This window comes from Erigeron canadensis, chromosome 1 (assembly GCF_010389155.1).
Source record: "Erigeron canadensis isolate Cc75 chromosome 1, C_canadensis_v1, whole genome shotgun sequence".
In the NCBI taxonomy this organism is placed as follows: domain Eukaryota; kingdom Viridiplantae; phylum Streptophyta; class Magnoliopsida; order Asterales; family Asteraceae; genus Erigeron; species Erigeron canadensis.
In genome coordinates, this window is record NC_057761.1 from 35,248,608 (window position 1) to 35,264,495 (window position 15,888).

Below are 15,888 nucleotides of genomic sequence, written 5' to 3' on the forward strand. Positions count from 1 at the left end.
GTCTGGGACGGTGGCCACCTGCACAAAATTCTGAATTTTGGGAATTAATTAGTTTTCAGCCTATATCATTATTTCACACGAATGGGGAAGTTATCCTTCATACTTTTCACACACTTGGAACAGTTTTTCACTTTCTCAAAACCCCAAAATCATCATCAATTCACAATTCCATGGAGATTAAAACCTTAATCGAATAATCAACAATGAAGATACTAGGCTAATTTCCTTTTGATTATTCTCATGTGAACAATTATGTAAGACAATTATATTCAATCTTTCTTATATTCAAGTTAGATTAGATGTTTAATTCTTACTTAGTGTTTTGCATCTAATGTTGTTTAGTTTGAATGATTGATTACTTGTTTCTGACTGTGAATGAATTATATCTATCTTTTGATTTCAAATTTTTGTTGATCATGGATTATTAAAAGAATCTCTTATGAACTTGTAATCTAGTTAATGAATGGATAATTTAGTTATGTCAATTCCTCGGTTTTCATTATCGTGAATCATCACAACTTAATCAATTAGTTCTTAACATTCATTCAATCCAAACCTTATAACAAATCATGTCTACGTGATTTTCAACGATATAAGTTAGGAAATACTTTTGAAAACATAATTAAAAGCATAAAAATGGTCCCCTTTATTATTATTGTTTAAGTTTGTTAAGTTCACAATTAAATTTAGTTTTAATCAAATCAATCAATCAATCAATCGAGTTTAAGTTTATGCCTATATTATTTAACTTTTCAAATTGTTTTAACACTTTCCTTTAATACCCTATGGGAACGATACTCAACTTACTTGTACTAAGTATCTGTAATTAGATTAATTTTTGATCTGTCCAACGACATCGATCAGTATTTACCGGTATAGTTAAACACATATATATATATACATATACATATGTATGTAAATAAAAAAGTCACAAAATTTGTTACCATTCAATAAGAATAGTTAAATACAATTACAATTAACTTAAAAATAATAATAAATGGGTATTTTATAACAAAATAAATTTAAAGTTTATAAACAAAAATATGACATTAAAGTAACATAAAAATAATTCAAAAAAAATTTTAAAAAAAACTGGTCTTAGCAGAAAAACCTACAGTACAAAATAGTGAAAAAACCGAAAAAACCAAGTAGTCATACCAGACGAACGACTAGTGTCTGGTCGATACATACTTATATTTAAAATATTGATTAGGATATAATTGTACTTTTAACTTCATATTTATTTGATTGGTTCAAGCGTCAATGAGATTTAATAAGAATAAAAAACTTTAAACTGCACAATATAAAAGTGCTAAATTACCCTTGGACAGAGAAAATGATCTAACCTTATTGATTCAATGAATTAAAAAATCTTTTAATTGGTGGTATAAATATGGTTGTTTTTTATTTAAATAAAAACTTTTGATTTTAAATAAAAGATAGATTTTACTTGAACTTTTCAATATTTCCAGATTTTGTTTTACTTGAACTTTTCAATATTTTCAGATTTTGTTCTTCCATAACTATATTATCATCTTTACTCTCTCATCTTCTTATAATTATAAAAAGATATTGTAGTAATTCAAACTATTCATTCGGTTCATTCAACCACATAATAAACAAGAATAACTGGTTTAATAAACAAGAATAACTGGTTTAGCCGAAACACAAATTATATTCAAACAGAACTTAATTGAAAAAACAAAAAACAACTGAACAAGCCATTAAAATCATCCTTCCAAGTTGCAAGTGTTAGTGTCTCAAGTATGAAAACCACAAGAAGGTTCAAAACTAGAGACAATCGATGCAATATTCGAAACTTAAGACCAAAGGTTGTTTAACTTATAAACCACATGGACCATATGTGTAGTTTACTTAAAAATTTCAAGGCCACAATTACAAGTGGATGTACCTAGGATATGTCATATGTGTAACAACATCCATGCTTACACGTAACAGTGTCATACAAGTTAGTTCACTGTTGGAGGATCCCAAAGATTTCAATAGTGACTAGTGAGACTCGTGAGAGTGTGAGGCTGAGACACGGTCCAACCCAAGAATTATTTAGTCGTTACAAAATGTGACTTCCAATAATGCTGATCTCTAGATTCTCCACAATCTCATTTTTGTTTGTTTAAAATTGGGTTATTGTCCAATTTGACTGAAAGACATTAATTATTTATTTGTTTACCTATTTTCATACGAGAAATTAGTCTTACAAATAATTTAATTACAAACAAAAAAATTACACATGCATCTTCAACTAATCAAATGAAGTCTTTTGTCTCTCGTTTATATTCTCTTTTTTATTGTTTGGTTCATGTCACATATCACTTATATATGTAACTTTTTGTTTGTTAATTATTTATAAGTCTACTAATATTATGTCCGTGATAATTACCAAATTACCATTATTATTATTTATCATTTCAATGTGTTTTCATTTATTTTTTCTTTTTTTTGGGTACAATTGAAATCTTACGGGTTAAAGGTTTCATTTAATTATATATGAGCAAATATCTGCGGGTTGCGGTGTAATTTTGTTTTAAGAGTGACAATTTGTTATAAGGGTAGATATTGTTTTTTTTTTTGAAAGGTGAATTTCGCTTTGGAACTTCGTGTCGCGATTCGACAACGGGAGGTCTAACATACGTTGTCTTAACCGGGTCCGCGTTAGAGAACTCCCTCGAAGTAGAAATGCCTATTTCAAATACCCGATGGAAGGAAAACCCCCTACTAATCCCCCCGAATGCACGACGATCAATAATGGTAAACCCTGCCTCCTCAGACTTGAACTTGGGTATACCCAAGCCAAACCTTCATAGAAAGACTTCCTATGTACTTCCCAAGTCTTGAACCCAAGACCTCCTGCTTGTAAGGCATGTGCTCAACCACTTGAGCTAACTAGGAAGTACATAAGGGTAGATATTGTAATTTAGTGTTTTAGTGTGTGGAAGGGCTTTTGGGAACCATAAATATATTGAAAGAGACTTTTTTGGAAAAAAAAAATATGTTTAATTTCTTAAGACATATCATATATAAAAATCCAAAATGCTTTATAATATATTAAAGATAAAGATATCGTGTAATATTTTTTTATTTTGTGAATTAAGACCGAAAAAATAATAACTTTACTATCGATGAGTGCATCGATCTCTTCAAGATATAACATAATTAAGACCGTCTTGTAATTTACCTTGGCATCAGGCCGTCTTGTTAATTTTCGAACGTATTTGAAATGTTACCTTTTAAGTTTTAACCTTCTAAATAATGATGTAATGTAATTATCTGATCCATGTCGACCAAAAATATTAAACGTGTAACTTAAATGATTATAAATGTAATTGAATAAAAACTTCAATATGACCTACCAAGATGAAAATTCCGATCAGTAGCTTTATAAGTTCTTTAAACTCCATTCTTAGTTTTATTTTGAGGGGACAGGAAAAAAAAAGTTAAAAAACTTTTAGTTTTTGTATTCTTGAGTTTTTGTTTTAAAAAAAAAGGAAGAAAAAGAAAGGAAAAAAGAGGGTGTTTTGATCCTAAAACTTTCCTACCATTTTTGGCAAGATTTGAAAAGAAAAGTGCTGAAATTATTGTTATACCCCTCAAACTAATATAAAAGTTTTAATTACTATAAGGCTATAAATGTAAAATTGTATCTTTTTATCATTTATTTTCCTTCACTTCTAACTCAAGAATATATTCAACTCTCAACTTTTTTTCATTTCTTTCAACTCGAGAATGCCTATTTTTTATGTAATTTTCTATCCTTTCTTCCCTTATCCAATCTTCTTATTTCTTTTTTTTTTAATAAAAACTCGAACATACAGAGTAAGTGTTTACCAAAATATATAAAGAGTGTTTATGTTTTTAGTAAACTAATAAACCTAGTAGTAAAAATTGTTCTAGTTGGAACTTGGAAGGAATCGGATATTCTTTAGCTGCCTATCAGCCCTTTTCTTCATATAAATGGTTGTTTACATAAATTGATAATAACATACAACAAACAGTTAAACAAAATCCACATAATATTGCATCACATAGACAAAATGAGAAGCCAAAATTAAGATTTCATGATATATTGCAAACAAATGCCAATAAAACCTTCATAGTTCAATCGGTTGAATTTAATTCTTTGAAAACACAACATGTTACATGTGAAATTGATTTTGTCATTAGTTACTGTATTAACTATTACGAGTAGTTAATAGAAAGAAAGGTGGCACCGTGGCACTAGTGTGGTACCACCACAACCACCGTCACTATTGAAGGAATGAAAACATAACTAAAGCAAATATAAATATTAAAAAAAAAAGGTATTTTTTGTGGCATGAGAATACCGAACATTTTTTACTTGAACGTGTCTAATTAACTCACTATTTTTTTTATAGGTACAGATCAAATATTACAATATAACTAAAATGTATAAACTAAATATACACTGAGAGCTCTTTTACCCAATACTTTGTATTAAAAAAAATCCCCTAATATTTCTGTTCAAAAACACGACAACAAAACAGTTTCCTTAAGTTTATGACAATTTTCTAAGTTATCTTGAAGAAAATATTTTGAGATGCAATAACTTCCGAAAAAAAGTAACGTCTTACCATTACATTGCGGTTATATATGAATATGAACAAAATGTATAAACAAAATATATAAATCCCCGGCAAGTTGGGGGCCACCATCCAAACACCATGTTGACGTTACGATACACACATAACTGTAAAGATCAATAAAAGAACAAACCAACACTCCTTTACCTCACTTTAACGCTTTTCCTTTTTGTTGTTGTGTTTTTTTATTTTTCCTTACTTTCTTTCTTTCTTCTCACTCTCTGATCATCACTCACATTCCAATCAACAAAATCATTGTTTTTAGTATCAATAATAATAATGGAAAACTTATCATCAGGAGATGAATCTGATCATCATCACCAATGCTACAATAAGTTTGATCAGGATTATAGTGTTAGTGCTGATGTTAGTGAGTCCGAAAGTTGTGGAAATTCTTCTTTTGATTCTCCGGTTGCTTCCACTTCTCGTAGTACGCCTCATTTCACCTCCTCTTTCCCTGACATTTCTCCGGCTAAACCCGGAGGAATGTACACTGGGAAAGCACAGAATGAAAACTTATCTGGTAATTCATGTCTTTTTTGGGTATATATATAAAAACTAACGTGCTTCTAGCTTAGTAGTATTTGATATGTTTAAAGCAGTGATTTTAATTCTTCGCCGCCGGACAGTTTTTATGATACTAACGTAAAATAAAACTACAAAATTAAGTTACGTGTGTGGGATTGCCAATTAACTTAAAAACAAAATGACCACATACAAATAGTACTAGAAATATAGAGCTTCGTAGGGTTGTCATGGTCACCCTTGACCACCACATAGCTCCGCAACTGTATGAAGTTGTTTATCGGCTAATTGCCTAATTGGCTGTGAGTTCAAATCACAGATTTTAATGTTGAAAGTAGTGTCATACTTGCTAAAATTGTCATTCACTCAAAAGGTGTAGATTGGCGGGACACCCTGAACGCGGGTGCCCAATGGGGCCTCTACTTTGAGATTGGAGGTAATTTTGTTCAAAATTTTGAATTAAATGTAAATTTGGCAAATTATTGATGTGACCTCAAAAGAAGGGAGGTAGCACTAGCTAGTCAAAAGAATGTGTTTATGTCAGTATGATATGAATAACTTTAGGCGTTACGCGTATCTTCTTAATTTAGTCTCATTTGAGAGAGCTTTACCTGGGCTAAGTTTGTGTGGCAGTGGGATTGTTCCTTGTAGATTTAGTGACCCGACAACGGATATAGATGTAGATGCAAAATTAACAACTGTGGAATTGAATTTTGGTGTTCGTATTTGTTGCTTATATCATGTTGTATGCAGAGGCTCGATTGATGAAAGATAGATTCTCAAAGCTGTTGCTTGGAGAAGATATGACTGGTAGAGGAAATGGAGTTTGTACTGCCCTTGCTGTCTCTAATGCAATTACACATCTCTCTGGTTTGTCTCATTTTCCAATTGCTTCTAACATTCAAAGTCAAAGTCAAATAATTTATAGTCACATATTTGATGTGAAATGTGTTAGTTTTTGAGAAAACAAAGGATACCCTGCTTAGCGAATATTGTTTTTTCTACCAAAAAAAGAAAAATCAATGAATAAGTGAAGTATGTAGGTAAAATTTTAGTTTCAAAATGACCAAGTTTGACCGTTAAAATTGGACTATTCTTAATGATGTTGTTCATTTCCAGCTACTGTTTTTGGGGATTTATGGAAATTGGAACCCCTTAGCCAACAAAACAAGTCAATGTGGAGAAAAGAAATGGAATGGCTTCTATCAGTAAGTGATTCAATCGTCGAGCTTACACCATCATTTCAAGAATTCCCTGAAGGTGGCACTTTTGAGGTCATGGTGACTCGTCCACGGTCTGATTTATATGTAAATCTTCCAGCACTAAAGAGGCTAGACGCAATGCTTGTAGCCATGCTTGACGGATTCCATGATTCTGAGTTTTCTTATGTTGATCGTGGGCAAGTTGAAAGACATTCTAATGCTTCACTATCCGATAGCTCTTTGGTTCAGTATGAGGAGAAATGGTGGCTGCCATTCCCAAAGGTTCCACCTAAAGGATTGTCGGAAAATACAGTTAAGAGATTGCAACAATGTCGTGAATGCAGCAATAAGATATTTAAAGCAGCTGCATCGATCAATGGCAATGTGTTGACACAGATGGAAGTTCCTAAAGTTTACTTAGAGAGCTTACCTAAGGTATAAAGTTTCATTCATCAAGTATAGCCTGATATAACTTGTAGATCAACTTATGGTGAAAGTTGTTTGCAGCCTACTACTTTACAATTATAAAGTAAAATATGGGCGAAATCAACCCGTTTAACCAGTCAGGGATAATAACCGGAATTGACACATTCATAAGCATACAAGCTGAAATTTCCACCTCTAGAGTATAAGATATAGGGTGTTCAAACTTTCAGTTATTTACTTTGTCCATGTGACACAAATTGTAACAAACTCATCCATTCACATTATCTATAATTTTTATGAATGTGGTTGAGTTGTTATCAATCTTGCCGGCTTAAACAGAAAACCTCCGATTGTAATTTATCTTTTCTGAATGTTTCAGAGTGCGAAAGTTTGTTTAGGTGAAACACTTCACCACTATATAACTACTGCACAGTTCTCACCGGAATCCCTTTTAGATTACTTGGAGATGTCTTCAGAATGCACCACTCTTCAAATAGCAAACAGGATTGAAGCAGCCATGCATATTTGGACACAAAAATGCTTTAAGAATCATGGATCGGGAAAGCTATCATGGACGGGAGGTGTGAAGGGGCTAAGTGGCGACAAAGAAAAAAGTAAACTTTTGGCAGGAAGGGCGAACACACTTTTGAAGAACTTAAAGGTCCAATTTCCAGGCCTTCCACGGACAACGTTGGATCTTGACAAGATTCAATCTAACAAGGTATGTTTGTTGTAACAAGGTCAAAACTCAAAAGACATAATTTTGCTTGAGTTGCATGGGTTTAAGGGTTTAACCCACAATACTTTTTCTCTAGATTTTTTTGCCATTAAAAAGTAGTGTAAGAACAGGATCACAATATCTGTGTTTATTATAAAACTGCCTAATCTTTTCAATAAAATTATTTAGGACATGTTGCAATTCAGTGATATTTTGGGCACTTTTTGACCTGTTTCCTTGGCCCGTTTGACCATGTTTTTCTTAAGTCAACCCTTCTTATTATACTCGTTGACCCATTTGAGAAAGAAAAAACCCCAATTGGGACAGTTTATAACTAAGAGAAGAAAATGTCACTTTTTTAAGCAGTCTTGGCTATGATCCAGGACATGATTAAAGTTTCAAACTTTAACATTTTGTAGGACGTAGGACAAGCTATACTCGAGAGTTACTCTAGGGTGATAGAAAGTTTAGCTTTCAACTTAATGGCAAGGATTGATGATCTCTTATACGTTGATGATGCTACCAAGAAACGAGTGGCAGCAGAAGTTAGAGCTGCCGCAAGTCAACAGCTTAAAAGGTCGTCGACAGTGCGTGGTAGTTCATGGTCATCTATGGTGACAGCACCGGAATTCAGTCCTTCGCCTTTGACAATTAGAACACGGGATAAGAGAAGGTTTTCATACTGTTCAACTAGCAATATTGATTCAATGGAAGAAGCTTTAGAAAGATTAACATTTAACTAGTAGTCATCATAGTTATGAAGATATAGATGTATAATAATATATTTATATTTATGTATATGGGTTAAATTTACTTGTGGGATATTATTTCTTTCGTCTATGGTGACATAATGTCATAATGTGGCATGTTGTTGGCTTAGTTATAATGTGGCTCATAACAGGTGTTAAATTTACTGAATGACCTGATCAAATTTCAACATGAACCATCAGATTATTTTGTTTCATACTCCTTCCGTCTCAATATGATTGTCTAGCAAACAAAATGTACCATTTGTGAAATTAAAAAAAATTGGTATCCCTAAAAACTTAGATTGGTTTGATAGTGTTCATTATATGCAATAATGCATACAAGATTTCTTGACTGAAAAATTAAAATATAGAACTATAGATCCACACTCTTTTGAATACAAAAAATGACTATCATAATGCACTTGAAAAAAATATGTATGTATTAAGTTCATTTATTTATTTAAGAATAATATAGTATTTGTATTAGATAACCACAAACTATAACAATGAGAAAGATATATAAATTATGAAGTTATATTCATAGAATTTATATATTCCAGTTGAGCTCATTTACTTATGCTTCAGCCCTTTCGACTTTTGTGGAAAAGAAAACTAAAAACGCATGGTTAGGCCCAACAATGGCCCAAATACTCTTCTCATGGGCCAGCCAGAAATCATACAAAGAACTTTTACATGTAATGCAACGTAGAGGTGCAAACACCAGTTAACCGATTTCGATTATTTTTTTTAGTAACCGTAACCGGTTATTTTTTTTTTATAAAAAAAACCGATTACGGTTAACCGGTACCGGTTAATAACCGGTTTGTGTTTGGAAAAACATTAACTGGTGTAATCGGTTCCGGTTAACAATAACCGGTTAACCGATACTGGTTAACTTATTTGGTTTTTTTTTTTGACCGACTGAGACCAAATATAAATATCTCACCAAACGCAACCACAACCACAAGTCCAAAAGAAAAAAAGAGGAAAGAAGAAGCAAAATGAGAAAGGAAAAGAAAGAAAGTAGAATAACTACGTGCTCATCGTCATCTAACCCATGAAATCGGCTGCTTGATTACCCATAGTCATCATCATCGTCATCTAGCCAGAAAAGGAAAAGAAAGAAAGCAGAAACCCATCATCATCCGTTACTTGATATAGATGGTGATTTTCCGGTGAAATCAAGAAAAAGATAGGCAACGACGTCGGGTTTCCGGTGATTTCCTGACGATGGGTTTACAGGTATGTGTGTGTGTGATGTGTAGCTAGATGATGATGTGTGTAATATGATTGAATGTATATATTAGTTCAAAACTTACATTCCATTGATTATTTGGGTTTTTATTTGGCAATTGTTATTTTGTGAATAAATTGGTGCTAAATTGGGTTTTTATTTGGCAATTGTGATTTTGTGAATCGATCGGTGCTAAATTGGGTATAATAATCACCACTGGTAAGTATAAAATAGGAAACAATCCCAATATATAATTAATCGACTAACCGGTTAAATTTAAAAATAAAAATCGATTACCGGTTAACCGATTAGGAATCGGTTATTGGTTTTGAAAGTGCAAATCGATTACTAACCGTCGGTTTTTCCTAACCTATAATCGGTTTTTACTGTATCGGTTAGTAACCGGTTACGGTTATAGGTTAATTTTCGAATTTGTTCGGTTAACCGGTTTTTTTGTGCACCTCTAATGCAACGTATATTTTCTATGTTGTGTTTATCATTAATTACAGTTCAAACAGATGTGTTTAATAATGAATTAACAGAAAAAAAATCTTTACATCTTGGAAAAAATAAAAATAAATATATATATATATATATCATACTAGATATTGAACAAAGTTACAAAGATACATATAATTTAGAAGAACCTAACATGTTCCATATATGGCATTTAAGTTTGTATGTTTCAACCAAAGTTGGAGAAATCGGACTCGACTGGGTGAGGGGGGGGGGGGTCGGGAGTTTTTGGAGACTCGGATTTGATTCAGGGAGAACTCAGATTGGATTTTATATACAGACATAAATATTTTTGAAAATATCTATAATAAAACTTTAAAAATATCTTCCAAACATCAAATTTTAATACAATTATTTAGAAAAGGTAACATAATAATTCAAAACTTAAAAATTAAACGTAAGATTAGTCAATAGATTCACGTTTCATCATCATGTTGTCCGTATCAAGGTAAGAGAATTCGTGACTCGGACTCGACTCGGTGAAGTGCCGAGTCAGGAGTTTATTTTGGGTACTCGACCGACTCGGAGGAGTTTTACAACCTTGGTTTCAACCAATATAATTATCCATGAATGAATTTGTTTTAATATGTGATCAATCCATCAGAAAAAAAATCCCTAAAAGTCCTTCACGTATACTCGACGTCCTATCCAATTCAAACTGGTTTGAGATTGGTTCGTAAAACAAGTTCTCAAAGTCTAAACTTGATATCAAACAACTATGTTAGCATCCTAAATGTGGGGATACTAAAATCTATTAAAATTTGGTCACTAAACAAAATTAGTGATGAAAAATGACAAAAATTTAGTCATTATGAAAAATTATTGACCAAATTTTGAGTGGACATTTTTCATCACTAATTTTGTTTAGAGACAAAAAAGGTTTTTTTTTTTGCCACTAATTTGACTTAATGACTACTTTTTCTTAATGGTAACTAAATAAGGTTATTAGTGACCAAATTTTAGTTGTTATTAAACAAAGTGGTCACTAATCGACATTTTTCTTGTAGCATAGTTATGTTTTTCAAGCGTCGCGCCGGTAGACATAACATTGATTTCAGAAACTTTTTACAAGCGGGAGATACATTCGTGTACATACAACTATATATATGACTAATCAAAAAAAAGTGACAAAATGAAAAAAATAAATAAAACGAAAATGCACTAAATTATACTATTATATAACATTAACACGAATGTCATAAAATTGTACAATAAGTTGTAAAAATCTAAAAAAAAATAGTTAAAAGTATAAAACAAAACTAAAAACTTAGAATAAAAGATACTCATTATTTTGTGATAAATTGGGCGACCGATAGACAATATCAACTTGAAACAAATACTATAAACTCCAACACCCGATACAAAAAAGAACTTAATTTGCAGCAGCTTTTGTAACTTTCGTTAGACACTAATCAGACACTAAAATAGCATCTAACGATCATTAACACCCGTCAGAGAAAAAGTCCTACCTTCATGTTAAAGAAAAGGACCTAATTACGTCTATCATTGTTAATCCCACTAAACACTAGAACAAAACTAATGACCGTTAGTGCTCGTTGGAGTTTTTAAATATTTGTTAATGATTTAACGACAAGGACTATTTATTTTTATAAATTAGTTTATGATAAGGCCTATTATTGCAAAAAGTTAACGACAGGGAGTATTTAATTTTTAATATTTGTTAATGATAAGGACTATTATTGCAAAAAAGTTAACTACAAGTACTATTTATGATGAAAAACATGTTTGCATAGAAATCGAGCGTTTATATATATATATATATAAAAGTAAGTATGGGGTTAGATGGGGAACTCTCACATACAAATATTTTAATATTTGTTTAAATTTTAAATATATACATGACCCCCATGATTTTTATGATTATAAAACCAAATGTAAAGGGTTGTTCATTTAAGCTTAGATGAGGGACAACTCAATACTCATTTCCCCATATATATATATATATATATATGGAAAGTGAAGGTAATGTTCTTAAACATATAGTTTGGTGAAATCTCTCTCACATGTTAAAATTTGATCCATAAAAAAACATAGGGTCCATTATTTATTCGTTATATATTTATGGATTATAAAGTTAACCTTTGAAAAGGATTTCACTAAACTTAGTTAAGTGCATAACGCTGCCACATTCACTTTTCCCAGAATTAGATAAGTTGTTAAAGACACCGATGTAGATTTTAGCCCATTTGTTAAACATGTATTATTTTAAAAAACTGAGTTTTGTCAAATAGATTTGTTATTACAATAAATAAAATAAAAACATGCTAAATGAATATGTACGTTTTAAAATATTATATACTCAAAACCTATTACATGTGACGCCAATTTTGATCAACGGGATCACTTATACAACTACCATGTTGACGACAAAGTAACATATGAAAGATATAACCAAATATACAGAAATATACAATAGACCGAGTTTATTACATAAAACGATCGCTTATAAAGATTCAATACATACAACAACCAATCAACCAGAGAAAATTACACTTTTAATATCTTAAATTGGCAGCTTTTGCGATTTTAGTCTCCAACTCAAAAAATTGCAGTTTTCATACATAAAGTTTTGTGTTTTTTTCAGTTTTGGTACCATATACATACGACGTTAATTTTTTCCGTTAACACCCTCACGTGACAAACACGTGAGGGGTATTTTAGTCTTTTGACCCCCTCTTTTTGAGAAAATTACACTTTTGATACCTCAAATAGTCAATTTTTCCATTTTTGGTACCTCAAGTAGACAACATATTTTTGTCAAAAGGGTGTGTTGATTCTTGAGTGTGTGTTGTTTGATAGATGCTAATATGTGAGATGAAAATTGGAAGTGTAATAAAAATATGTTTGTCAAAAGTGAAAAAATTGACAACTTAAGGTACCAAAAGTGAAAAAATTGACAACTTGAGGTATCAAAAGTGTAATTTTCTCAAAAAGAAAGACCCAAAAGACTAAAATACCCCCACGTGTTTGTCACGTGAGTGCGTTAACAGCAAAAATTAACGCCGTATGAACATGGTACTAAAACTGAAAAAAAACACAAAACTTTAGGTATGAAAGCTGCAATTTTTTGAGTTAGAGTCTAAAAGTGCAAAGCTGCCAACTTGAGGTACCAAAAGTGTAATTTTCTCAATCAACAATAAAGGTTTCGTGCATTTTCGTATGCCACTAATTCCAAAAAAATAATCACGGAAGCTAGCTAGAAACAAAAATGATTATAAAGCCCCCCAAATGTCCAAAAGATCGACACATTCTAGTATCTAGGCTATAATAAAATTAGTCGGGTGAGTTGGGTTCAAAATTAAACCAATACATTTTTTGGTCGCATTTGAAGTTCTGAGCACGGAAATTAAATGAATGTCATTTTGGAGCTAGCTAGCTAGCACCATTTTAATTAATGATGAAAGAAGGTATGGACATATATATGGTAGTAGCAAAAAGAATATGACTGAAAGATCATGATCATATTGTCTGACAAATTAAAACTAGCGGTACCTGCTAAAACCCTTTCATCACCCCGCTCTTTAATGTTACTCTACTACTCTTTCTTTCATTTATTTCTCATCTTTACCAATCATTGCAAGGTTACAACTCATTATGCATATAGTACAAACATTACTCGATCGATCATCAAAGCTAGCTAGCTTGAATCATCCATATTCATATATGGTCAAGTAGTCAACAAACTGACCGAGGAACGAACATACTCCTCCTTGTATTCATTACGCATTCACTACAAACAATATTGCATTTGTTCATACTTTTAGGTGAGTGTGAACAAATAAAAAAAAATTTGTCACACCTTTTAATGTGTAGAAACATATTGAATTAAAAATGTATAAAAATTTCTACACTAACTAAAAAGCGTGTAGAAATAAAAGTTCACACTTTTTAGTGTGAACTTTCATAATTATTTTGTCACACCTAATTTGTTCACGCTAACTTTTTTAGTTACCGTGGACAAATAAGGTGTGACAAAATAATTATGAAAATTCACACTAAAAAGTGTGAACTTTTATTTCCACACACACAATTTTTTAGTATGGAGAAATTTCCACACTTTAAATTCAATATATTTCTACACATTAAAAAGCGTGACAAAATTTTTAATTTGTTCACACTCGTCTAAAAGTGTAAACAAATGCAATATGATTTGTAGTGATTTGATCGATGTGATTTTATATAATTTACATATAGATCAAATAAAATAATATGTTTAAAAATCATTTACCTATAATTAGGAAGTACGTATATACAAAACAAAATTAAAATCACAACCACATATATATAGCTTAAATACATAGTAGATTTGAAATTGAAACATAAAAAAAAAAAAAAATTCTTATGAAAACAAAAGGCAATATAATTTGTAGTGATTTGATCGATGTGATTTTATATAATTTACATATAGATCAAACAAAATAATATGTTTAAAAATCATTTACCTATAATTAGAAAGTACGTATATACAAAACAAAATTAAAATCACAACCACATATATATAGCTTAAATACATAATAGATTTGAAATTGAAACATACAAAAAAAAAAAAATCTTATGAAAACAATATCGTAGTCGCACGGATATTTTAGTGACCAAAAGATATTATTAATAGTATCAGTTTTTAACAGTCATATTCCCAAAGAAGTTTATAGCTAGCTAGCTAGCTAGATGCAATTAGTTACCACATCCATCATGATTAGTTATGTATTTTCCTTTCCAAGATATACTCTGATACATATAGATTACCTTATATAAATCTGTCAAATCAAATCAATTAAATACCTACAGTAATGAATTTTATTTTGAAAGGTAAATACACTAATAAATATGGAAGACTAATTATACTCGTATGTATGTATGTCAAAAATTTGTTGCAGAAATATCATCATATATAGAATCAACTTGGCGAATGATAAATGTATTTCACAGTTTCCTTCAATGATATCATTATCTTTTTTTTTTTATCGTAATGATATTAAATTGATTTACATATATGGTCATATTTTAATTTTTGGATATATACTATATTCTCGGTGTAGTCGCAAAGATCTCAACTAGTATAATAAACAGTAAACAGTTAATTGAAAATCATTTTCTAAATTATTGGAACAAACTTAAAACATAAATTACACAAATGGTAGGAAAAGATTATAAGTTACAAAGTTAGTAAGTTACAAAACCATTGTAAAATCTACTTGAAAAAATCATCAAATATAAATTACATATCTATTTTTTTTTTTTAAGGAAAATGATAAATCCTTCTAATCAATCTTTCTAAAAATCCTCTTAATATATCCACTTATTAACACATGAAATTTACTAATTCTCTTTCCTAATCCCCTGATTTTCCACATGTAACAATCTTATTAATTAGAAGGATTTTTAGGATAATGAGTTAGAACGATGATCATTACCTTCTTTTTTTTTTTTTATTCGACCTAGCTTTCAAATGATGTCTCGTTACCGGTCACTAGCACACAAATGATAGAAACATTATACATTTTCATAAGTCATAACTATGTGCATGTTTATACATATGTTAAACAACTAGATCTAAATTGAATACATTTAGTCTTTTTTTCTTTAATTTTATGAACAAATAAAAAAAAAACATATATTTTAGTCTACAATAATATATACTGTCAAGATATCAAGTTCTATAAAAAGTTATATAATTGTATCTTTCGTGGGCTTTTCAAATGATGTATAACAACCGCCAGTAAAAGGTTCACAATTACTAAACATGCATACATATTTATAATGAAATATGTATAGATAGATAAAAGAATCTAGGGTTTATTTTGAAGTTCAAAGGGTCAAAAGGAAGGACTTACAAGAAAAAGGCAAAGTGATTTGCTTTTTGAGTTTTGATGATGAT

General features: G+C 30.7%; 1 protein-coding gene across 1 annotated transcript; it reads left to right on the forward strand.

Annotated features, from left to right (window-relative positions):
* The first annotated feature begins 4,844 nt into the window (after positions 1-4,844).
* Positions 4,845-8,373, forward strand: LOC122578739 (rop guanine nucleotide exchange factor 1-like). The gene is made up of 5 exons (XM_043750769.1): positions 4,845-5,142; positions 5,898-6,014; positions 6,264-6,781; positions 7,152-7,493; positions 7,910-8,373. The coding sequence occupies exons 1-5, from the start codon at positions 4,899-4,901 to the stop codon at positions 8,231-8,233; spliced, it is 1,545 nt and encodes a 514-aa protein (XP_043606704.1). The 5' UTR covers positions 4,845-4,898; the 3' UTR covers positions 8,234-8,373.
* The last annotated feature ends 7,515 nt before the right edge of the window (positions 8,374-15,888 follow it).

Excerpts from the sequence above, each read along its gene's own strand:
- LOC122578739 (XM_043750769.1), top strand. The coding sequence starts at position 4,899 with ATGGAAAACTTATCATCAGGAGATGAATCTGATCATCATCACCAATGC. Across the intron at positions 5,143-5,897 it reads ACAGAATGAAAACTTATCTG|AGGCTCGATTGATGAAAGAT; the intron begins GTAATTCATGTC and ends TGTTGTATGCAG. Across the intron at positions 7,494-7,909 it reads ACAAGATTCAATCTAACAAG|GACGTAGGACAAGCTATACT; the intron begins GTATGTTTGTTG and ends AACATTTTGTAG.